Source organism: Salmo trutta, chromosome 19, assembly GCF_901001165.1.
Source record: "Salmo trutta chromosome 19, fSalTru1.1, whole genome shotgun sequence".
NCBI classification, from domain to species: domain Eukaryota; kingdom Metazoa; phylum Chordata; class Actinopteri; order Salmoniformes; family Salmonidae; genus Salmo; species Salmo trutta.
Window position 1 is genome coordinate 39470582 of NC_042975.1, and position 24629 is coordinate 39495210.

A 24629-nucleotide genomic window follows, 5' to 3' on the forward strand; every position below is an offset into this window, starting at 1 on the left:
GGATGTAAAGGCAAAGAAACAGAGAACACATCTTCACATATACCATTTTTTTTTTACTGTGTTAAATTCAAACATGGGATGAATCTAGACAGAAGTGGATTACAAATTCATTTAGTTTTCCTTCAGACACTGGCATGGTTTCCTGTATACAGTATTCATTCAGATTGGCTCTAATTTGGTCCTGCAAGTGATTCATTCCATATTTCAGTTGAGTGCGATGAGTAGTTAGCTACAATATAATAACGAAGTCTTCAGCTGCCTTGAAAGATGGGCGTACCAAGTTGCCTCACAAGTAAACAATGTTTGATTACAAAATGTAACTGCGGAAAGCTTATATAACATTTAGTAGTCAAACTAAAATTCATACACGCTCATTCTTTACACAGTACTCTGAATTGACTGAAACATTTGTCTGTGCTTATCAAGACAGCAGGTGCTCTCTGTATTCCTAACCCAGTGCTTGACTAATAGGAATAGCAAAAACTAAGCCTTTGGCGCCATCTACTGAATTCGCTAGGTTCTTGTTTACTCATTCCATCATTCCCCAGTACATCCACTTCAAAAACGACTCATAACTAACATCAGACATACAAATAACTCAAGCTCTCCCTTAAAACGTAGAAACAAACACTCCGGGGATCAAAGCTGAAGCACAATAACCCTCAGTGAGTTTAACAGTCCAGACAAGTTCCTCACGGGCACTGGTTGACCAAGTCAAAATGTCCTTGTCTACAGAGCCACAATACACTGAATGTACAAAACATTAGGAAAACCTGCTCTTTCCATGACAGACTGACCAGGTAAAAATTATGATCCCTTATTTATGTCACCTGTTAAATCCAATCAGTGTAGATGAAGGGGAGGAGACCAGTTAAAGGAGGATGTTTCAGCCTTCAGACAATAGAGACATGGGTTGTGTATGTGTGCCATTCAGAGGGTGAATGGGCAAGACACAATGTTTAAGTGCCTTTGAACAGGGTATGGTAGGACAATCAACAGTTTCCCCCCTGTGTATCAAGAATGATCCACCACCCAAAAGACACCCAGCTACCTTCACACAACTGTAGGAAGCAATGGAGTCAACATGGGTCAGCACCCCTGTGGAATGTTAGTCCATGCCCCTACGAACTGACGATGTTCTGAGGGCAAAAGGGGGTGCAACTCAATGTTAGGAAAGTGTTCCTAATGTTCTGTACACTGTATATTTAGTTTGGACATCGAGGTCAATATACAAAAGGTTCCTGAATTTGTGTATCTAACAAACTCACAAAATGTACACATGCATTCATTTAATGAGATCTGATAGACGTCAATACAGACTAGCTACATTATATCTTACAACATAACAGTCTGTAGCTAAGGTCAAAGTGGAGACCTCAGAAAGGACAGTTTATCTTTATTTAGTTTCTTAATAGGATTGTATCCATCGAAAACAAAACAGTAATTAGATTAATATTGGTCAGAAATCATGTAAGCATAATTAACAAACATTTATATAAGGGGGGGGGGGGTGTAAATAAAACTTCACCAAATAAATCAGAAAGTGTACACAGTGATAAAGAAACAACAAGCATGAACAGTCGAGTTGAGAAGGAGGACATTGTTGTGCCCCGACAGGGCAGCAGTCCAGAGGATGGGACTGAGGGGGTAGAGCGGTGAAAGGCATGACTGCAAGACAGAGGCCATGTTTGAATACTTCAGATGTCCAATTTTCCTTCCTACCTTCCTTGAAGTAATCACAGATCTGAATTGGTAGATTGGTGAGGGTAATAGGGCTGGTAACCTTACTCACACATATCCAATCCCTTATAGATCTGTGCTTAAAAGGGAGGGGACATTTGAAAACTATCCAAACAGGGCCAGGATTGCTCTTCACAGTCAGAGGCAGTCTAACCAGCTACACAGTCCGCTATCCACCAGAGCACGGTTCACAGACACCACCTGGAAGACCAAGAGAGAAACATTAGCAACATGAACCCATTAGAATACTTATATAAATGAAGAGGTTTAACATACACAGTTAAAGTGGATGCTGTCATGTTTCCAAAACAATAATAATAGTATTGCATACCTGTTCTCCTTCAGTTTTCCATATCTGTACCAAGGGAATGCCACTGGTGTGACAGTCTGTGACCTGGGGAGTGTGCAGATATACAGGGTAAGAACAGAGACTACCTTTCCTTATTGTGCTGACTGTACACCAGCAGAAGGAGACATATCCTTTCACTTCTCTTTTCTCTACCTGTGCAAGTAGTGGCAATCCTTGTGTCATTTCCTCCAGTGCAGATTTGGCTGCAGCGGAGAATCCTTCTTCTCCTAGTAGATAGGGAAGAGATGTCACAGTGATATGAGAGCATGAACTTTAATTGATGTTAAAATACAGAGTTTAAACTGTTGACAACATTTTGATATTCTGTTTCAGAAATACAGCTGAAACATACCTGGAAGGGGTGCAATATGTTCCAGGATCGCCTCAGATCCTTGGAAAGGTAAGGCAACAAAGTCTGATCTGTGGGAAGACCAACAGCAAAGTCAATCCCACGTTTCCATCAGGAAATAAAATGTGCCGATCAAATGGGAGCTTTTCCGGCCATAACAAATATATCATATTCCAAATCTTGGGGCTCCCAAGTGGTGCAGCGGTCTAAGGCACTGCATCTCAATGCCAGAGGCGTCCCTACAGACACACTGGTTCGAATCCAGGCTCTATCACAACCGGTCGTGATTGGGAGTTCCATAGGGCAGCGCACAATTGACCCAGCGTTGTCCGGGTTTGGCCAGTGTAGGCCGCCATTGTAAATAAGAATTTGTTCTTAACTGACGTGTAAGGTAATGCTTTCTTTAGGACTACCCACTGCCAATTCATTGACACCATATGGAAATGACTACAATAATTATGCAAGGAGGAATGAACCTACCAAGTGAACGTTGGCTCCTTGCAAAATGCATGTCTTTGTCCATCTGGCTTGTAAATATCAGTGTTTCAGTGTCAATCTATTTCTAAATCTAAATTTCAGTGTCAATCTATTTACCCACTTATCTGTGCCTCCATCCTTGGTACAGTAGCTAGTTAGCTAGATTGCTTAAATGATTTGCAGTTTAAGCAAACTACACGATGAGGCATTGGAACCCCAGTCCTCGAGTACCCCCAACAGCACAATTTTATGTTGTAGCACCAGACGAACTCACCTGATTCAACCAACCTCCATGAATAGCCAATGTGATTTATAGATGTTGACTTTTCAATAGAATGTTTTCTGCTGGACATGTTTTTATTTGGTCCGATTTTATGCATAAAAATAAATAAAAATCACCCAAAAGCCAGTTTTACCAGGACTCCCCACAGTGAGTGTGTCACCTGATCTGACGGAGGGTGTCGATCTTCACCATGACATAGCCTCCATAGTCCACATAGCAGAGCTCCACCTCCTTGGTTTCTTCATAGTAACCCATCACCTGCGCTCTCCACCAGGCTCCCTCAGGCATCTGGGCAGCACAGATCACTCCCACTGTGTGAGTGTGAGTGAGAGTGTAAGAGAGAGAGAGTAACAGGAAAACATTTGAAAAAGGAAATTACACCACAGAAAGATACTTTATCATCTGAGGGTAAGGAGTCCCAAGGCTCTGGCTGTGCATGCCTACCTACCTTCCACTGGGGCCGGCAAGTGAGGGCACCCTGGGTGAGAGTAACACAAGCTCATCTGTTGGTCCAGGCTGCGGAGAGCATGGAAGGTGGGGTGTGTGTGCTGCTGGAGGAACACATAGTTCCCAGAGGCTACTTGGATCACGGTTACCTCAACTGTCACCCTATGGGGAAGCAGCAGCTGAGAGAGAGGCTTTTAGTCAAAGCACTACCCACAGTTCCACACTACTTCAGCCAACCAGAAGATACTACTTACCCAGGATGTGATTGGGAGAGAGGGCAGGCTGGCCACTGGAGATTGGACATAACATCTGGTCACATCCAGATCTTTGAACTTCTTCCTGATCAGCTCCAGAGCACAATCCACCTGCTCCTTTGACCCTGGAGGAAACAGAGACAAACTGAGCAAGCCACAAGGGGCAATGCAGCTACCAAAGCCTAGGTGCCTGACTACAAGTGATGTCCTGTTGTGGAGAGCCAGCGTCTCGTGCACTCACCCTCTATGTGGCATATCTGGAACTCCTGGGTGTAAGGCAGGGTGGCGATGAAGATGTTTGCTCCGGATGTCTCCTTCAGGTAGCTCACATATCGCCCCTGCTTCCCAATCAATCTCCCAACAAGATGCTGTCAGACAGTGAAACAGAATTCAAAAGAGAGATAATCATGCATAAGTTACTATACCATACTAGAAGGTGTGGTGTTTCTCTCTCTGAGTGGCATATAGGCTGTCCATGTCACCCTTTGCATGGCTTGCTCTGATAACGTGCTCAGCTTGCTCAGATGTAACCAATTCCACCGAGCACCTCTCAGAGTAATTGGAAGGAGAGGTCTCTGTGTGTGTGTGTGTGTGTGTGTGTGTGTGTGTGTGTGTGTGTGTGTGTGTGTGTGTGTGTGTGTGTGTGTGTGTGATATATATATATATATCACAGATCAGAGTTAGGCAGCATGTCCTTGAGTGAGAACATGAGGACAGTATGGCATCAGCAGGCAGGCAGGAGGATTCCCATTACACACTACCAGACCACAGCCCCAACCACCGTTCCCCATAGCACTACGAATCAGACAGCTGTACCCAGCTCAGTGTCACCGAAGCGCCTGGTCTCAGTCTCAGAGACGATTGACTGCAGCACACTACTGTACCAAATCTGGGCTATAGCTAAATGGCTCACACTACAAGTAGGCAGGGCAAACCTGAGTCAGTGACTTCTGGTATATCAAAATAAAAATTGCAGCACTTTTGAATTATTCAGCAGTTTTTGATTTAAGTACAATACCGTTGGAAATTAATATTGAGTTACATTTACATAGTTTATTCCTAAAACTTCCCGTGGACAACACATTTGGATAAATAACCCATGTCCAAACCAATATGCAGAAACAGTTTGTGATATTGAAAACCTAAAATGTAACATCTACACATGCAACAATAGTAAATCAGTCTATTTTATTTATTTTTTAAAGCACAAACACCAACCACTTGTTTTGACAAATGACAATAAGTCATTCAGATTGATTAGCGGGTGAAAATCTGGTTGTACACCCTAACGAAACAAACAACCCTGCCCCCCCCCCCCCCCCCCAACAACAAAAACCATGGAAACGGGAGATATCTTTTACCTCACTGGTTAGATGACAACGATCAAAATCTAGAATGTTGGATTTTGTTACAGGGGTCACCAAAACAGAAACGCAACACTTTTGTAAATTACTTGTATCAATATCACATTGAAATCAATAGAGTGACAAAAATATGTAAAAAAAGATACAGGTTGCACAGCCTGTAAAAGAAACCCCCAAAAAACACAGAATCTGGGAATAATTTGTATGTCACTGGTAAAGGACAACTTTTAGAAGACAGCCAGCTACATTTGGAAGTATTGCATTTTGATCAAATCAAAGTTCATTGGTCATGTACACAGGTTTGCAGATGTTATTGCAGGTGCAGCAAAATGCTTGTGTTTTTAGCTCCAACAGTGCAGTAATACCTAGCAAAAATAAATACACACAATCCAGAAAAATTCTAAAATATCGGCATGAGCAATGTCATAAATATATTGTTATAATGGTGTGTAAAAACAGTATATGAATAGAAAAGGTGTACAGCAGTCGTTATAGAGGATGAGCCTTGCCTAGAATATGGTACAGTATCTCAAACGTGAGTACACCCCTCACATTTTTGTAAATATTTGAGTAGATCTTTTCATGTGACAACACTGAAGAAATGACACTTTGCTACAATGTAAAGTAGTGAGTGTACAGCTTGTATAACAGTGTAAATTTACTGTCCCCTCAAAATAACACAACACAGTCATTAATGTCTAAAATCGCTGGCAACAAAAGTGAGTACACCCCTAAGTGAAAATGTCCAAATTGGGACCAATTAGCCACTTTCCCTCCCGGTGTCATGTGACTCGTTAGTGTTACAAGGTCTCAGGTGTGAATGGGGAGCAGGTGTGTTAAATTTGGTGTCATCGCTCTCACACTCCCTCATGGTCACTGGAAGTTCAACATGGCACCTCATGGCAAAGAACTGAGGATCTGAAAAAAATAATTGTTGCTCTACATAAAGATGGCCTGGGCTATAAGAAGATTGCCAAGACCCTGAAACTGAGCTGCAGCACGGTGGCCAAGACCATACAGCGGTTTAACAGGACAGGTTACACTCAGAACAGGCCTCGTCATGGTCAACCAAAGAAGTTGAGTGCACGTGCTCAGCGTCATATCCAGAGGTTGTCTTTGAGAAATAGACGTATGAGTGCTGCCAGCATTGCTGCAGAGGTTGAAGGGGTGGGGGGTCAGCCTGTCAGTGCTCAGACCATACGCCGCACACTGCATCAAATTGGTCTGCATGGCTGTCGTCCCAGAAGGAAGCCTCTTCTAAAGATAATGCACAAGAAAGCCCGCAAACAGTTTGCTGAAGACAAGCAGACTAAGGACATGGATTACTGGAACCATGTCCTGTGGTCTGATGAGACCAAGATAAACTTATTTGGTTCAGATGATGTCAAGCGTGTGTGGTGGCAACCAGGTGAGGAGTACAAAGACAAGTGTGTCTTGCCTACAGTCAAGCATGGTGGTGGGAGTGTCATGGTCTGGGGCTGCATGAGTGCTGCCGGCACTGGGGAGCTACAGTTCATTGAGGGAACCATGAATGCCAACATGTACTGTGACATACTGAATCAGAGCATGATCCCCTTCCTTCGGAGACTGGGCCGCAGGGCGGTAATTCCAACATGATAATAACCCCAAAATACACCTCCAAGACGACCACTGCCTTGCTAAAGAAGCTGAGGGTAAAGGTGATGGACTGGCCAAGCATGTCTCCAGACCTACACCCTATTGAGCATCTGTGGGGCATCCTCAAAGGTGGAGGAGTGCAAGGTCTCTAACATCCACCAGCTCCTTGATGTTATCATGGAGGAGTGGAAGAGGACTCCAGTGGCAACCTGTGAAGCTCTGGTGAACTCCATGCCCAAGAGGGTTAAGGCAGTGCTGAAAAATAATGGTGGCCACACAAAGTATTGACACTTCGGGTCCAATTTGGATATTTTCACTTAGGGGTGTACTCACTTTTGTTGCCAGCAGTTTAGACATTAATGGCTGTGTGTTGTGTTATTTTGAGGGGACAGCAAATTTACACTGTTATACAAGCTGTACACTGCTACAATGTAAAGTAGGGAAAGTGTCATTTCTTCAGTGTTGTCACATGAAAAGATATACTCAAATATTTACAAAAATGTGAGGGGTATACTCACTTGTGACATACTGTATATACGTATAAAGTGGGTAAAAAAAGTACGTACACATTATTAAAGTGACTAATATTCAATGACCATGTACAGTGCCTTCAGAAAGTATTCATACCCTTTGACTTATTCCACATTTTGTTGTGTTACAGCCCAAACCAATAAGATTCTCACCCATCTACACACAATACCCCATAATAAAAGTGAAAACATGTTCAGCATTTTTGCTAATTTATGGACAATGAAATACAAAAATACCTAATTTACATAGGTATCCACACCCCGATGCAATATTTCTTTCCTCTTTAAAATGTTTTTTTTTTTTTGAGGGGGGGTGGATCAGCTTTAAAATATTGTGGATAGATTATTGCTTCCATCAATGTAATTGTCTGCATCATTTCCAATCCCCCATTTATTGTTTGGGTAAAAAAACAACAAAAAAAACACTTTAGAATATACCTTTATACCCTCCCCCAATTTGAGTAAACTAATAACACTTAGATTGTTTAAACTGAAGGTAGAAGCCTATTTTACAATAGTTATATTTTGTTTTTAGTCCCATTTCTGACGTCCATCCATTTTGGATTTCTATTTGCCAACTGTGATGTGATGCTTCACAAAAGTATAGAACCTTTCTATTCTCAGTTTCTACAGATTGTAAATTAAAATAAAAAAATGTTGCTAAAATAATATTGATGATCGATTGCCTAGGACTTTTCAAAATCACCCAGTATTGCCATCTGCAGCATTAGTTCTAGGTAAATGTAATTCTTCATCCATTCCTGGACCTGTGACCAAAAACGAGCTACAGTACACATATGGACTGTACCAAAATAAAAATTATCTAATGACTCTGCCTCCTCACAACAAAATCTGCAGAGCTGGGAAGATTAGAATGTATCCCCCATATAACATTGGTTGCAAGAATTTTGTATAATAATTTAAAATTGAAAAATTCTAAGTTTCGAATTCGGCGTCATTTTGCGTGTCAATTCATAAACCATGTGCCATGGAATCGGTATATCGAAAATCTCTTCCAAACTATTTTGCAATTTATATGGCACAGCTGGTCCTTAAATGAAACTAGTATATTTCTATTTATCGCAATTCTCTAACCATTTTTGGTCTTTAATGCAGGGCCGACAGACAAGTTCCTTACTTTTTCCCCTTCCACTTGCCTCATCCATTTTTGTAGTAACGCTGCAATTTTGGGTAGAGCAGACATTTCCACCAGTCCTATTTATGATGTAATTTTCAAAGATAAAAAGTATTATGTAAAAACACTTTTAAATCAATTAGTATATTTGAGTTTAAACCACAATATTTGTTCTGTCATTTTAGGTGGATTAAACTGAAATTGCAACCAACTTTCTATGGCTTGTTTAAAAAAATATATATTTTGGAGATTAATTTGTTTTCAAATAACCGAAAGTGAGCAGTTGTAATCTGAATAAAGGGAAAAGGGCAAAGGGCAATTATTGAACATGGGGTGAGACATTCTTACAAATTTACTGGAGAACCCATTTCGGATTTACGCAACTAAAACTTTTGTATGACTAATGCCTTTAGTGAGGTCTAATGCTTTAATCATTTCTACCCTCAGAATCCATATTAAATATATAAATAGGCCTTTTTAAATTTTGCCTGGCTTGCTATTCCAAATAAAATGGAATATTTGTTGTTCATATAATTTAAAAAGCAGGTGACTAGGTGTAGGCAAAACCATATGCAAATAGGTAAACTGTGATATGACTAAAGAGTTAATCAGGGTGATTTTTCGACAAATAGACAGGTATTTTCCTTTCCATGGTAGCAAGATCTTATCTATTTTTGCTAACTTCCTATAAAAATGTATTGGAGTGAGATCATTTCGGGATATGTATACCGAGTATGTCCACATCCCCGTCAGACCATTTTATTGGTAAACTACACAGCAATGTAAAAGTTGTATTTTATTGTTATCCAATGTGTAATATAGTACACTTTATTTTGATTTTAATCCAGAGAGGTTAGAAAAAGTATCTAGATCTTCTATGAGGCTGTGGAGGGATTCCAATTGTGGTTTTAAAAGAAAACATGAATCTGCGTACAATGACACCTTTGTTTTTAAGACATGAATTTCTAATCCCTTGATATTATTGTTGGAACTAATTTTAACAGCTAACATTGATGGTAATAATAAATAGATATGCCGATAGTGGACAACCTTGTTTTACGCCGACAGTTTAAATACTTTGTAGAAGCACCTTTGGCAGCGATTACAACAAATGTTGCCATCTATCCACGGTTTTTGGTTTGGATAAATTCGTCACAGTGGGAACATCCTAAGCACTTCCTGATGAACCCCGTCACCGATTCAGTGTATTCGTCGTTACGATTCTGAGGCGTCCTGGAACATTTCCCAGTCCACGTGATCAAAAATCACACAGATTCTGATTGATCAGGCCAAATGTTGAACAGTCCTTACCATGGGAGCATCCTGTTTAACTTTCTGCCTATAGATGGGGAGGAGCAGAATGGAGGCGTGATTTGCCGAAGGGAGGGCCTTGTAGCTGTCCAGGAAGAGAATGTAGCAATGAGCCAGGGTCCGTGTTGCACCAATAGCACAGGAGATGTGCTGACAGAATTTCGTTAGTGTTTTCCTCAGACTTCCTTTAATAAAGTCCCCAGCTACAATAAATGTGGCCTCGGGATATGCAGATTCCAGTTTTCACAGTCCAGTGCAGTTCCTTGAGAGCAGTTGTGTCGGCTTGGGGTGGGCAGGGAATATGACCAAAGAAAATGATCATCTCGGGAGGCAATGCTGTCGGCATTTGATGGTGAGGTATTCCAGATTGGGAGAACAAAAGGACTTGAGTTCCTGTACGTTACCACAATCACACCATGAATGTTAGTAATGAAACAAACTCCTCCGCCTCTCTTATTTCGCCCAGAGTCCTTTCTGTCCATGTGATGGACGGATAACTCTGCTGGCTGAATAGACAGGGGCAATATATCCAGAGTGCCATGATTCCATAAACAGTATGTTACAGTGCTTGATGTCTCTCTGGAAGGAGACCCTGAGCTCGTCTACTTTATTGTCCAGGGACTAAACTTTAGCAAGTAATATACTCGGAAGCGGTGGATGGTATGAAAGACACCAGTCTGACTAGGGCCCAGTCTTTCACCCTCTGAAGTGGGTCACCAGCATACATTTTATTATTGACTATTAAAAATAAAATAAAAATCTACCTGCAGTGAAGCCACTCAACATTTACATTACATTCAGTGATCTAACTAACTCCCATCCAAAGTGACCCACAGGAGCTACCAGGGTCAAGTGTCCCACCCAAGGGCACGTTGACAGATCTCCCAAGTCAAAAAGGGCGACCCAAACCAGCGACCTACCAGCCACTGGCCCAAGCTCCCAACCACCAGGCAATCAACTGCCCCCACAGTTCAGAGTTCTGCCCCCCCCCCCCCATGCACAAACCAACAAAATTTACAGAGAGAGAAAAAAAAGCAAAAACAAAAGAGACAACTGTATACATATGAGTGCATGTGTGCGTTTGAATGCAGTTTTGATCCAGACACACACCAGGATCCAGATTCACAAAACACTTTTTACTCAAACCTAATAAGCTTTAGAAAAAAATAAATTGGTTCATAAGATAGTTTGTAAGTGCAATTCCTCAACAATATCTTAATATTTAATGATTTTCTTATGACTTTGCTTAAGATGTTTGTTGCTAGGCAACCATCTAAGCAATTATGTTAGCATATTTTGTACTGAGAATACTGTGCTTGGGTTTAAAAGAACCAATACTGAAACTTTCAGATAAAGTTTGAGTGAATTAAACATGTTCAATTTCTTTCATGAGCTTATTCTCTCACTGCTGAGTTTAAGACAAGGGTTTAGTCATCTTGGAATTAACACTTCCAATAACTTAATTTCCAAGAATATAATTTCTTCTTAACTTCTTGCTTAAGGAGAAACCTAAGAAATAGCAACTTTGCCTAAGTTTCTTCTTAAGGATACAGTTAACTGCCATTTTTTTTTGTTAAGAAGACATTTCTTCTTAAGGTTTTGTGAATCTGGGCCCAGTTCCCTAACTCCTCTCGCTGCCACCTGCCTCCTCCATTTTGGGGTAATGCTGTAATCAATTAGTTGTAATATATTCGATTGAGCAGACCTTACGATAACTCCATGAAAAAGACGACTACCATTCCAATTTAAAAACAAACATTTTCCATAGATACAGGTCTTTTACCAACCAGTACATTTGACTTCAACCATAACTTGTTCTATCGTGTCTGGGGGATGAAATTGAAACCAGCTCTGCAGTGCTTGTTTGAAAGAGAGAGATACTTTGAAAAATATTACATTTTCAATTAAATCGAAAATGAGACATGACAAAAATGCAATTTTTAAACCATGGATGAGCTTTTCTTAGTAATCTACTTGAGAGCCATTTGTGACCCGATTCAAGAAACTAGGCGTATGTCGCAAGTCACGACTTCACAGGAGAGCTGTTTGAACGTAAAATTTTTTTTTATCAAAATGCGTTTTTGGCAGAAATGCCTTCTCGAACAACTTTGATGTGCATTAATATCAAACTTGTATGCCATCTGTAAATACGATAATTGTTCAACTATGAGCCTAGTTGGTTTTGCCAAAGAAAAAGTGGAATTCGAGTATGATAGCTAAGGAGAAAACACCAGTCTGGATTACATCGTCAAACTAAGGCAACGATGCATGGCATCAGACCGGAGACGCGTCAAACCATGATGTATACTGGTAAAATTTTTAGATATTACACGTTTCTAATTTTGACAGAAAGTGGTTTCATTTCAAGTGTACTGTTAGCTAGCTAACGTTAGCTGGCTGGGTCGCTAGCTAATGTTATGTATATGATCTTATTCTTCGTTTCTCAGACACTAGCTATAGCCATATAACCTGGTTGGTTAGCTACCTGCTGATTCATGCAGGGTAGTAACGTCATGAGTTGTGATTATGGTCCATTATTTAGCTAGCTAGCGACATGTCAAAATTAGGTAAATACCTAGCTAGCTACATTTCTTAACAAAAGACTCGTCTTCGTGTGCAAGAGCGCAGAATAACTGATGGATTTTTGAATGCTCAACACCCGTTGAATATGTCCAGTGTTAGTAAACGTCGGCAACAAAGAGTAATTCAATTGTTGCCAGCAGCACAGTTAGTCACCAACGCTCTAGATAACATGAAAAAAGCCCAACCAGCTCTGCTAGGGCGAGTAAAATGGCCAGAGTGGGGTGTTCTCTTATGTGTCTGGAAGTAGCTAGCCAATGTTAGCCAGTGCTTGACTGTAGTTGTGAAGTCAGAGCTTTCAGAACAACTCTACTTATTGGCCAGAGGATTCAGTGTGCGCTCTGAACGCAAAACCACAGAGAGCGATAGGGAGAGTAATGTTCAATGAGCTGTTCGCGCTCTCTGATGTCTGGAAGTAGCTGGCAAGATAGTACAGAATGGTTGGACCAACCCTTAAAGAGATGGGTGGGACTAAGGCATAAGAGGGTGTGAACAATACTAAACGGGTGTAAACACAGAAGTCCCAAAACATTGAAAGACAGTTCAAAAGTGAGTTTAAAAGTTGATCAACTTTCAAAGCAGTATTACTTTCCCATTGTTTACACAAACACAGTGTATGATATACCCTTTTCTAGCTCCGAGTCTCTACTTTTATCCAATGTAAAAAACAGACATTCAAATGTTGCTACATAAGACCAAATCTAGGTGGTGGGTCACATTTTGGGTTCAAGTAAAACTTTTGTGAAGCTTTTAGAGAGAGGTTTAGTGCTTTTATAACATTTCAACCCACCCAGTTCATATTCATGATATAGATGGGAAATACTTTTTACTCGCATGATTTGAAAAACAAAATCATCAGGATTAGGTAGCACCATACGTTAGCAAACTGAGATATGACTAAGGAGTTACAGTTATTTAGCTCTCCATGGCAGGATCTTGTCTATTTTACTAGTTTTCTATTCAAATTCATTGGAGCTCATTTATTTATTTTGGGATATGAATACCAAGTATGTCTCCTTCACCATCAGCCCATTGTATAGGTAAAGTGCAGGGTAAATGTGAAAGTTGGTACACTTACCATAATTAGTTTAGTCCAGAGGCCAAAAAAAGTTAGATCTTCAATGAGACATCGCAGGGATCTAGCATCCAGACTTAATATAGCACCTGAGTCATTGGCATAGATGGACACCTTTGTTTTTAAGCCTTGGATTTCTAATCCTTTGTTATTTGATCTGATTTTAATAGCTAGCATTTCGATCGCCATAACGAATAGATATGGTGACAGCGGACACCTTTGTTTAACTCCGACAGTTAAGCTCTGAGAAATAGCCTCTATTTACCATTTTACAGCTGGGGTTGCTATACATTACTTCTACCCATTGAATAAGAGACTCCATGAAATTGAAAGAAATCCAGGCATTTATATATAAAATGTAGCCTTACTTTATTTAAGGCCTTTTCAAAATCTGCTATGAATACCAGGCCTGGTTTCTTAGATGTTTCATGTTGTTCTATTAGTTGTCGTATATCATCTCCAATGTATCGTCCATGTAAAAAACCTGTTCTGAACAATACCTGGTAAAACTTTGTTAAATCACTCATATCATTACACGTTGAAAACAATAGAATGGGGGCAAAACTTTTTGGTTAAATGTGCTGTTTAAACATACATTATACAAAAGCACTGGGAAACTTGGAATAACCTATACAGTGCATTCAGAAAGTATTCAGACCCCTTGACTTTTTCCACATTTTGTTACAGCCTTATTCTAAAAATGACTAAATACAAAAAATTCCTACATCTACACACAATACCACATAATGACAAAGTGAAAACAGGTTTAGAACTGTTTGCAAATTTAAAATAAACAGTATTCAGACCCTTTGCTATAAGAACCAAAATTGAGTTAATGTGCATCCTGTTTCCATTGATCATCCTTGAGATGTTTCTACAACTCGATTGGAGTCCACCTGTGGTAAATTCAATTGATTGGACATGATTTGGAAAGACACACACCCGTCTATATAAAAAAGGTCCCACAGTTGCCAGTGCATGTTAGAGCAAAAACCAAGCCATGAGGTCGTAGGAATACTCCGTAGAGCTTCGAGACAGGATTGTCGAGGCACAGGTCTGGGGAAGGGTACCAAAACATTTCTGAAGCATTGAAGGTTCCCAAGAACACAGTGGCCTCCAGCATTCTTAAATGGAAGTTTGGAACCACCAAGACTCTTCCTAGAGCTGGCCGCCTGGCCAAATCAATCAGGGGAGAAGGGCCTTGGTCAGGGAGGTATAATAATAATAATCATAATATTGATCTGTTTTAAGCAATTGATCGTGTGATCATGTTGACTAAACTTTTATACCAACATCCCCAATCGGAGGTAAAAAGGGTGTAATTCCCCCCAATTTGATATGGTCAAAAACAGCAGCTTGTGTAATGTAGTAACAGATACTGTCCACATCATGGAAAGTAGCGTAATATAAATGTATTGGATATAGAAAAATAAATATCTTAAATTAGGTTTAGTAAGATTTTTGTAGTATGTGTTTTTTTATAAACACACTTTACATGACCAAAAGTATGTGGACGCCTGCTCGTCGAACATATCGTTCCAAAATCATAAGCATTAATATGGAGCTGGTCCCCCCTTTGCTTCTATCACAGCTTCCACTTTTCTGGGAAGGCTTTCCACTAGATGTTAGAACATTGCGTCGGGGACTTGCTTCCAGTCAGCCACGATCATTAGTGAGGTCGGGCACTGATGTTGGGCGATTAGGCAATTCATCCCAAAGGTGTTCGATGGAGTTGAGGTCAGGGCTCTGTGCAGGCCAGTCAAGTTCTTCCACACTGATCAACAAACCATTTCTGTATGGACCTCGCTTTGTACATGGAGGCATTGTGATGCTGAAACACAGAATGGCCTTCCCCAAACTGTTGCCACAAAGTTGGAAGCACAGAATCGTCTAGAATGTCATATGTTGTAGCAAGAAGATATCCCTTCACTGGAAATAAGTTACCTAGCCCGAACCATGAAAAATAGCCCCAGACCATTATTCCGCCTCCACCAAATTTGACAGTTGGCACTATGCATTTGGACAGGTAGTGTTCTCCTGGCATCCGCCAAACCTAGATTTGGCCGTCGGACTGCCAGACAGAGAAGAGTGATTCATCACTACAGAGAACATGTTTCCACTGCTCCAGAGTCCAATGGCGGCGAGCTTTACACCACTCCAGCCGACTCTTGGCATTGCGCTTGGTGATCTTAGGCTTGTGTGCGGATGCTCGGCAATGGAAACCCATTTCATGAAGCTCCCGACGAACAGTTATTGTGGTGACGTTGCTTCCAGAGGCAGTTTGGAACTTTGTAGGGACAGATTTTTTTTTATTCTTTTTTTTTTTTTTACACGCTACGCGCTTCAGCGGCCCCGTTCTGTGAGCTTGTGTAGCCTACCACATTTCCACTTCACAATAACAGCACTTAAAAGTTGACCAGGGCAGATCTTTTACAAACTGACTTGTTGGAAAGGTGGCATCCTATGACAGTGCCATGTTGAAAGTCACTGAGCTCTTCGGTAAGGCCATTCTACTGTCACTGTTTGTCTATGGAGATTGCATGGCGGTGTGCCCGATTTTATACACCCGTCAGCAACGAGTGTGGCTGAAATAGCCAAATCAACAAACTTGAAAGGGTGTCCACATGCTTTTGTATATTTCTCACTAGTTCAACTTTGTAGAGTAGAGGTCGACCGATTATGATTTTTCAACGCCGATACCGATAATTGGAGGACCAAGAAAAGCTGATACCGATTAAATCGGCCGATTTTTATTTATTTGTTTGTAATAATGACAATTACAACAATACTGAATGAACACTTATTTTAACTTAATATAATACATCAATAAAATCAATTTAGCCTCAAATAAATAATGAAACATGTTCAATTTGGTTTAAATAATGCAAAACAAAGTGTTGGAGAAGAAAGCAAAAGTGCAATGTGTGCCATGTAAGAAAGCTAACGTTTAAGTTCCTTGCTCAGAACATGAGAACATATGAAAGCTGGTGGTTCCTTTTAACACGAGTCTTCAATATTCCCAGGTAAGAAGTTTTAGGTTGTAGTTATTATAGGACTATTTCTCTCTATACGATTTGTATTTTATATACCTTTGACTATTGGATGTTCTTATAGGCACTTTAGTATTGCCAGTGTAACAGTATAGCTTCCGTCCCTCTCCTCGCTCCTACCTGGGCTCGAACCAGGAACACCGACAACAGCCACCCTCGAAGCAGCGTTACCCATGCAGAGCAAGGGGAACAACTACTCAAAGTCTCAGAGCGAGTGACGTTTGAAACGCTATTAGCGCGCACCCCGCTAACTAGCTAGCCATTTCACATCGGTTACACCAGCCTAATCTTGGGAATTGATAGGCTTGAAGTCATAAACAGCGCAATGCTTGAAGCACAGCGAAGAGCTGCTGGCAAAACACACTAAAGTGCTGTTTGAATGAATGCTTACGAGCCTGCTGCTGCCTACCACCGCTCAGTCAGACTGCTCTATCAAATCATAAACTTAATTATAATAACACACAGAAATACGAGCCTTAGGTCATTAATATGGTCGAATCCGGAAACTATCATCTCGAAAACTAAACGTTTTTCTTTTCAGTGAAATACGGAAACGTTCCGTATTTTATCTAACGGGTGGCATCCCTAAGTCTAAATATTCCTGTTACATTGCACAACCTTCAATGTTATGTCATAATTACGTAAAATTCTGGCAAATTAGTTCGCAACGAGCCAGGCAGCCCAAACTGTTACATATACCCTGACTCTGCGTGCAATGAATGCAAGAGAAGTGACACAATTTCACCTGGTTAATATTGCCTCCTAACATGGATTTCTTTTAGCTAAATATGCAGGTTTAAAAATATATACTTCTGTGTATTGATTTTAAGAAAGGCATTGATGTTTATGGTTTGGTACAGTCGTGCAACGATTGTGCTTTTTTCACAAATGCGCTTTTGTTAAATCATCCCCCGTTTGGCGAAGTCGGCTGTCTTTGTTAGGAAGAAATAGTCTTCACAGTTCGCATCGAGTCAGGCGGCCCAAACTGCTGCATATACCCTGACTCTGTTGCGAGAGAAGTGACACATTTTCCCTAGTTAAAAGAAATTCATGTTAGCAGGCAATATTAACTAAATATGCAGGTTTAAAAATATATACTTGTGTATTGATTTTAAGAAAGGCATTGATGTTTATGGTTAGGTAAGAGATTATATGCAACGCAGGACAGGCTAGATAAACTAGTAATATCATCAACCATGTGTAGTTAACTAGTGATTATGATTGATTGATTGTTTTTTCATAAGACAAGTTTAATGCTAGCTAGCAACTTACCTTGGCTTCTTACTGCATTCGCGTAACAGGCAGGCTCCTTGTGGAGTGCAATGTAAAGCAGGTGGTTAGAGCGTTGGACTAGTTAACCGTAAGGTTGCAAGATTGAATCCCCGAGCTGACAAGGTAAAAATTTGTCATTCTGCCCCTGAACAAGGTAGTTAACCAACCGTTCCTAGGCCGTCATTGAAAATAAGAATGTGTTCTTAACTGACTTGCCTTGTTAAATAAAAGGTGTAAAAAAAAAATATATATAAAATCGGCCCTAATTAATCAGCCATTCCGATTAATCGGTCGACCTCTAATGTAGAGATTTTTCTTTTAAATGCTCCTAAGCACAATTTAACTAGGTGCTCAAGACTATAGCGTCCAACATTTGAAGTCCCTACTACAAGCCCAAAAATCACCTACATTAGAGAACCTAACATGGCAATCAGTAGCCAGAGAAAATATATTATCAGTAATCTGGTGAAGTGATGAGAGGGTTAGACAGGGGAGGTAGACTCACCTTTGGCACCTCTATGTCCCAAACAGTCAGTGGCTGAATGCTGTTGTAACACTGGACGTATTTTTCAATTTGCTGATCGGTGTTCAGCAGTTGACTTAGCGGACTTGGACTGTTGATATGCTGGTTGTCCAAGGCTTCGTGTTCAACGTAACGGTCTACAGAGTCCATGCTGTTCACACCAGAGCCTGGGGCAGTACGGATCAGTCACTAAAAACAGTCACTTGTGTTGTGTACACAATGTAACCTCGCAAACACAGCAGCACACAAAACACCCACAGACAACAGTAACAGGGGAGAAAAATAAAACATTCTGGCATGGCGAGAGTTCTCTTACCTGAAAATACCGCGCCAAGAAGGCAATACAAAAAGTTAAATTAGCATGCAGGGGAATGTTCCCTCATCAGCAGCTGTAAAAACGGTCTACGGTATGGTGTCTAGCTAGTACTGGGACTAAACCAGGTTCACATTCTGTATGGGAACTCTAGCAGCTGCAGGCTAGAGTATTGCAAAATAAAGATATTTCGTCACTGAAGTAAAATCAGTCCTGAACTCATAAGACACAGCAAAACATAAGAATTTGTTCTTAACTGACTTGCCAAGTTAAATAAAGGTGAAATAAAACAGGACACCAGCCACTGGTGTGTGACAGCTACACAGCAACACTAAGAAAATAAAGGGACAGGTCAGCTTGGACAGAAAGATACTGATATATTGTGAGAAATTGAAAATCTGCTATGTGACGACTCACCTGGAACAGCCACCTCCTCTGTCCTGTGACCGTTAGGGAGGGTCACGCTGGTGGCCCCCAGTCCTTCAGCGGGTCCCCTGGGTGGTTGCGGGCTCACACTGGGGCTCGAGTCCTCGCCACTGGAGCTCTCCTCAGAATGACCTGAGCTGGAGCCAGAATCACCTACTGCAGAATCTTCTTCTGCTAGCTCTGCCTGCTCAGTCTCAGCTCTACTGCTGCAGTCATGTTTCATATCCTCATAGACTATAGGAGATGAACATATGTTCTCCCTGCCAGTTGTTGAACACTTATCCTCCTGCAATAGACCAGGCATCTCTCTCCCAGTCTCACTGTTACCCATTGAGATGATATCTGGGGATGTGAAGAGGTCCCTGTTACAGAGAGGACCAACATTATGTTCTAGCAGGGTCTTTTCCTTCAGGACTTGACTCACTGCTACTGAGACCACGTCAGTAATCAGACTTGACGCCAGCTGGTTAATTTCCTCTGTGTTACTCCTGCTAAGTTCACACTCCTCAGACTGGTCTTTCTTCTGAGGTGACCTCAGAATGCCCAATGGCTGCCTTGAGGGGGACACCTGACTGGTAAGGAGGTTGATGGGGGAAGCCAGACAGGTGTCATCCTGTAGACTTGACTCAAAGGTTGGTTCTTCCACAGCAGGCAGGATAGACAGGTTGTCTTTGGAGAGGAGGCAGTTCTCAGCCAGATCGGTTCGAGGATTCATCTCTGCAAAACAAAATGTAATCTTGTCTTCTCCAACCTCTCCCTCTGGGTCCAGTCTAACCTCCCCTGGGACTAGTTGAACCTCCTCTGCAGCCTCTTTGTTGAAAGTTCTGTTTGTAGTGTCCTCCAGTGTCTCAGAGAGTGGCGGTGCGTGTGGCTTTAGGCCTGCACTCTCACCAGGGTTAGGATTAGAGCCTAGGTCACAGATAGAGGAAACTTGTTCCTCAGATGGCGGGTGTTTCCTTTGTAATGCTATATCCTTCTCAGGTCCCCCCTGGGCTTGGCTCTTAGGTGCAGTCTCTGGGAGTACTTGAGCTGAAGATTCAGTTCTTTCCGTAACGGGCTTCACAGTAGCAGTATCGAGGCCTCTACTCAGACACTCTGCAGCCACAACCCTTTCCTCTGGTTGTGATTGGCAGAGTGGGACGTTACCCAGCTTTGCTGCCGCTTGTGTGTTTGTACAATCAACAAGCTCCTGTTCCACTAACGACCTCTTCCTCACTGCGTGCCTGTCCCGATCTGTCCCAGTGGAGTGGCCGTTCTCCACAACACCGATTCCTCTGGTGGAGGAGGACAGGTGCACCTGGTCTGTGGTCGTCTTATCCTTGTCAGTGGGTTGTTCTTTCTTCCGAGAGGCGTACCACCACAGGCCTAGGAAAGCCAACACTCCCGACAGGGAGAGGACCAGAACGGATTGAAGCCTTAGCACCATCACCTAATCTCCTGCTGCTAACAGCAACACCTGAGAAGAGAGACATACACAAGTTAACACCATAGAAACAAATCACAACACGCCCCGTCTCTTTACTTCTAGCTGGGCTAGAAAGGTGTGAAGCACTGATGATAAAACTCCATTGAGGGGATGGCTAAGGGGGCATGGCCACACAATTTTAGTTTAGCGAGAGAAAAACTCTGTCTCCACCACACCACCCCTCTGAGCAGCAATCCCATTACCAGCCAGGCCATAGTGACAGCATCTGATTGCAGCCAACAAAGCACACGTGTCACATTACCTTCTGCAGAAGTTCACTCTGGGAAGCTGGGTCTGGGGCTAAGGTGCCGGGCCCTGATAGGACAATGGTAATGCACCACTGTCCAGAGTGGTGCATTACCAATAGAAACTCACTCATTATTACCTACTGTGGGGGGAGAATCAACTATCCCTCATTATCTGTTGTATAACCAATAGGCTAAATATCAGTAATTATGTGGCACAATAGTTTTTTGCCACAGAACAGAAGATTATACAGTATAGCAAGCTAGAAGTATTGTTTGCAGTTTGGCCAGATCCTGACCGGCTGTCCTACATGCAGGTTGACCCATAACCTTTTGGTAGAGAATTACAAAAAGAGGTGAGCATGAAAGGCATGCCATGCCTTCACAGATCCGGTCAGTCCAATGAAACAACGCAATGGGCTACATTGCAGTTCCACTTAAGCCTGTGACCTTCAGGTTTTGGCATACAGATAAGTTGGCTACGCCTCTCGCCAGGCATGCCAGCCCTACCGTGACATATGCAAAGTCTCTGAGGGCCGTTGTGTGACTTGACTTTGACCCTCACGGAAGTGCCAGGCAGGGTGTGCTGTGGCAAATACTCTAGTACTCATCTTCAAGGAGGAAAGCACTTATTTCCTACAGTTCGTTTCAAGTTCCACACAGAACAAAGGAATAATAACCATTAATAGCATCATAAACATCTGAGCCACGCTAATGTATGGTTCTGAAAACAAATGCCTATAGGCTACAGCAGTTCATTTATGAACGTGATCTTAGAGACAGGAGAAGAGGAGTAAATGTTTGACAAACAAGCAGGTTCATGTGACAGTCCTGTCTTAGTATTCCTCAGAGGATTTCCAAAGCTATGCTCAATATCTATTTCCATTCGCTGGGCATCCTCTCCACAACCAACAGGAAAGGGGAGTGATAGGCCTAACTTCCCATGCTTAGCAATATCTACCCTCAACAACTAGCCCTCTGACTGCAGACATTGAGAGCTAGGGATTATAAAGGTTCTATCTGCAAAAAGATGGAGATAATTGGCTTTAAAGGGATACTTCAGGATTTTGGCAATGATGCCCTTTACTTCCCCAGAGTTAGCATGGTAGCAGATAGCGCACTGACTGGAAGTCATTGGGTAACGCTAGTTAGAGGTAGTTTCGCGAGTCAATGCTAACTTCCTTCATACAGACATAAAAATGGTATCCACAAGTTCATCGGACTATGGGAAAGTAGATAAAGAGCCTCATTGCCAAAAACGTATCCCTTTAAAGTTCAGAACCCTCATTGGTTTAATGAGTCAATCTTTCATCTTGTATTCTTTTGAACTGAACATGAATCAGGAATAGTAAATTATGAACATGCTCCTAGAAGTTATGTTGCTGTTCAATTTTGATAATGAATGTAACATTAAACTGAAGGTGGTGTCAGAAAAGATGAGACAGTACATGGCATAGGAAAATAGCAATGGTACACATCGAAACAGTTTCTATGTAATGCCTAGCTAATTACCCTAACATGATTGAGGGCCCTCTAGCTATTTGCATCAGGTCAAAAAAGTCAAGTCAGCAAGCATGGACCCACTGAAATAACTAGCTTTAAAAAAACATTGGCTAGTCAGACCATTACTACTGATGGCTGATAGCAGTTGGCAGAGTAAAGCATAGCACAGAATTTCCGGCAATACTTCCTCAATTCCCGACTTGGAAGACAACGTAGTTGGGTCAGGTGGTTATTAAATAAAATCATTGTTTTGTTCCATGAAGTAAGCCAACAATGTGTACGTCGCTATCTTGTCTACTTCAAATCTTCTCATTTGTCAAGACAGGCGAGTGTTGTTCAACGCAACGCTTGATTTCTAGATAGCGCTCATGACATCCACCTGTCTCAATCAATGAGACAAACCATCTGCAACTAGTCATGGAAGTTTAGAAGAAATGCGTTGTCTTCCAAGTCAGGAATTGAGGAAGTATCGCCAAGTAAACGCTGGTCGAAAATTAAATGTGCGATGCTTTACACTACCTAAGGACAGTTAGACGGGCCGCGGCAAAGGTCTCAGAATTCAATGGGAGTAGGGCGGCAAAACTCAAGCAGTTTCGCAAGCAGCACGGTTCGTGGTGCTCGCTTCGTGAGGCTCCAAAATAAGAAATTAGCTGAAGTCTTGACTTTGTGAGAAGTATCAGTAGCGTTATGAGGCTTAATTCTGGCACGTATCCCCCCATTGCGCATGGTTCACCAATGAGCAGAGTTCATCTTGTCAACCAATCAATGTTTCAATGACAATATTCAAGCTGAGCTGACAACAAGCAGGACCGCAGGAAGGCGAATTTTCTCGCAATTCAAGTTGCCATTTACCACAGCCCGTCTGTAAGCGCCTTTAGGAACAGCTATTAGCCAGCTGGAACAGTATTACTTTTTTATTTGACCTTTATTTAACTAGGCAAGTCAGTTAGAACACATTCTTATTTTCAATGATGGCCTTGGAACAGTGGGTTAACTGCCTTGTTCTGGGGCAGAACGACATTTGTACCTTGTCAGCTCGGTGATTCAATCTTGCAACCTTTCGGTTACTAGTCCAATGCTCTAACCACTAGGCTACCTGCTGCCCCAAATGGTCTGACTAGCCAATGTTTTAAAAGCTAAGAGAACCTGTGGTCCGAGTTTATGATGAGGCTGATAAAAACTAAACATGACTGATTGGCACTCAAATTGGTGTACACGGGCAGCTCAATTTATTTATTTTTTTACACTAAATGACCCAATCACATTAGATCTTTTCACATCAGATCGGTCAGAAGAATATCAGAATTGGGCTGCCTGTGTAAACGCATCCATATTGCACTGACAGCTATCCAACTATCATCACTCCCCCCCCGAAACGACACTGACATTTCATCCTTCGTTTGCACGGCCGAAATATCACCAAATGTTAGCCTCCGCAGTTGTCATTCTGACCGGCAAATGTATTAAATGGGAATCAGGTGCGTTGGACCACTCGCTAGTTAGTTCGCTAGAGTGTTACTAATTAATAGAGCGCTAACCTTAGCTAGCTCTCACTTTAATTACAGAAGTTAGACGTAACTAGCTAGCTAAGTACAGATAAGTTAGCTAGTTACCAGAGCAGATGTTTGCGATCATCTTTACTTGCAACAATCGAACGTTTCCTCTGGTTTCTCCCCATTGACATGCAATGCATTTGGCACTGGTGCAAGATGAGGTTGATAGTTAGCCAAACAAACATGTTAAGGTAGCTTGATATCTACTCACCACGTTTTTAATATCCCGCTTAGCTATATAACAACACACCAGTAATTTGCTCTAGCTACCTCTTGGATATCTCAACCTGTTTCTTTCAGCAAACAGTCACTCTTAGAAGTTCAGCAGCTTTGCTCCAAATACAGCAGCCAATCAACCCTCGCGATAGTATTGTCCAGGGAGGGAGACTGCTTGGTTTCATAGGTTGTCACTTCCACAACCAGTCAAAATTGGGTAAAGCCTTACCGTAAAAATGTATGAAAACAAAAATCATGAATTTAAGGTATGGGTTAGGCATAAGATTAGCAGTGTGGTTAAGGATAGGTTTAAAATCACATTTTAATAATAACATTTGTAGAAATAGGGGGGTTTGGGTTTAGTTATAATTATGACTTTGTGGCTGTGGTAACTAGTGACGAGCGGTTTCATGCGCATGCAGATGAGCATAATGGCGGAGTGGCAGGTAGTCTACACCTTTTATTTTACTATTAATGACAATGAGGTGCAGAGGTTAGTCATTTTTTAAATAATATATTAAACAACCGTCAAAAGCACACAAATGCTATGAT

General features: G+C 41.6%; 1 protein-coding gene across 3 annotated transcripts; it reads right to left on the reverse strand.

The window, feature by feature from the left end:
* Positions 1-32: 32 nt before the first annotated feature.
* Positions 33-24305, reverse strand: LOC115154565 (A-kinase anchor protein 1, mitochondrial). Of its 3 annotated transcripts, none has more exons than XM_029700905.1 (11): positions 24132-24305; positions 19087-20551; positions 18339-18523; positions 4141-4267; positions 3900-4024; positions 3647-3824; positions 3359-3509; positions 2442-2509; positions 2243-2316; positions 2072-2134; positions 33-1941 (listed from the first exon to the last, which is right to left on the reverse strand). In XM_029700905.1, exons 2-11 carry the CDS (start codon positions 20519-20521, stop codon positions 1879-1881), a joined length of 2469 nt encoding a protein of 822 aa, XP_029556765.1. In that variant the 5' UTR covers positions 20522-20551; positions 24132-24305; the 3' UTR covers positions 33-1878. The 3 variants fall into 3 exon arrangements, with proteins under 3 accessions (XP_029556765.1, XP_029556764.1, XP_029556766.1); XM_029700904.1 differs by having other exon boundaries at positions 24073-24304; XM_029700906.1 differs by lacking the exon at positions 24132-24305 and adding an exon at positions 22828-22983.
* Positions 24306-24629: the final 324 nt, after the last annotated feature.

Coding starts and splice junctions, on each gene's coding strand:
- LOC115154565 (XM_029700905.1), bottom strand. CDS start 20,521: ATGGTGCTAAGGCTTCAATCCGTTCTGGTCCTCTCCCTGTCGGGAGTG. Junction 18,524..19,086: donor AGAGGAGGTGGCTGTTCCAG/GTGAGTCGTCAC, acceptor GTACTGCCCCAG/GCTCTGGTGTGAACAGCATG. Junction 2,317..2,441: donor ACATATTGCACCCCTTCCAG/GTATGTTTCAGC, acceptor CCTATCTACTAG/GAGAAGAAGGATTCTCCGCT.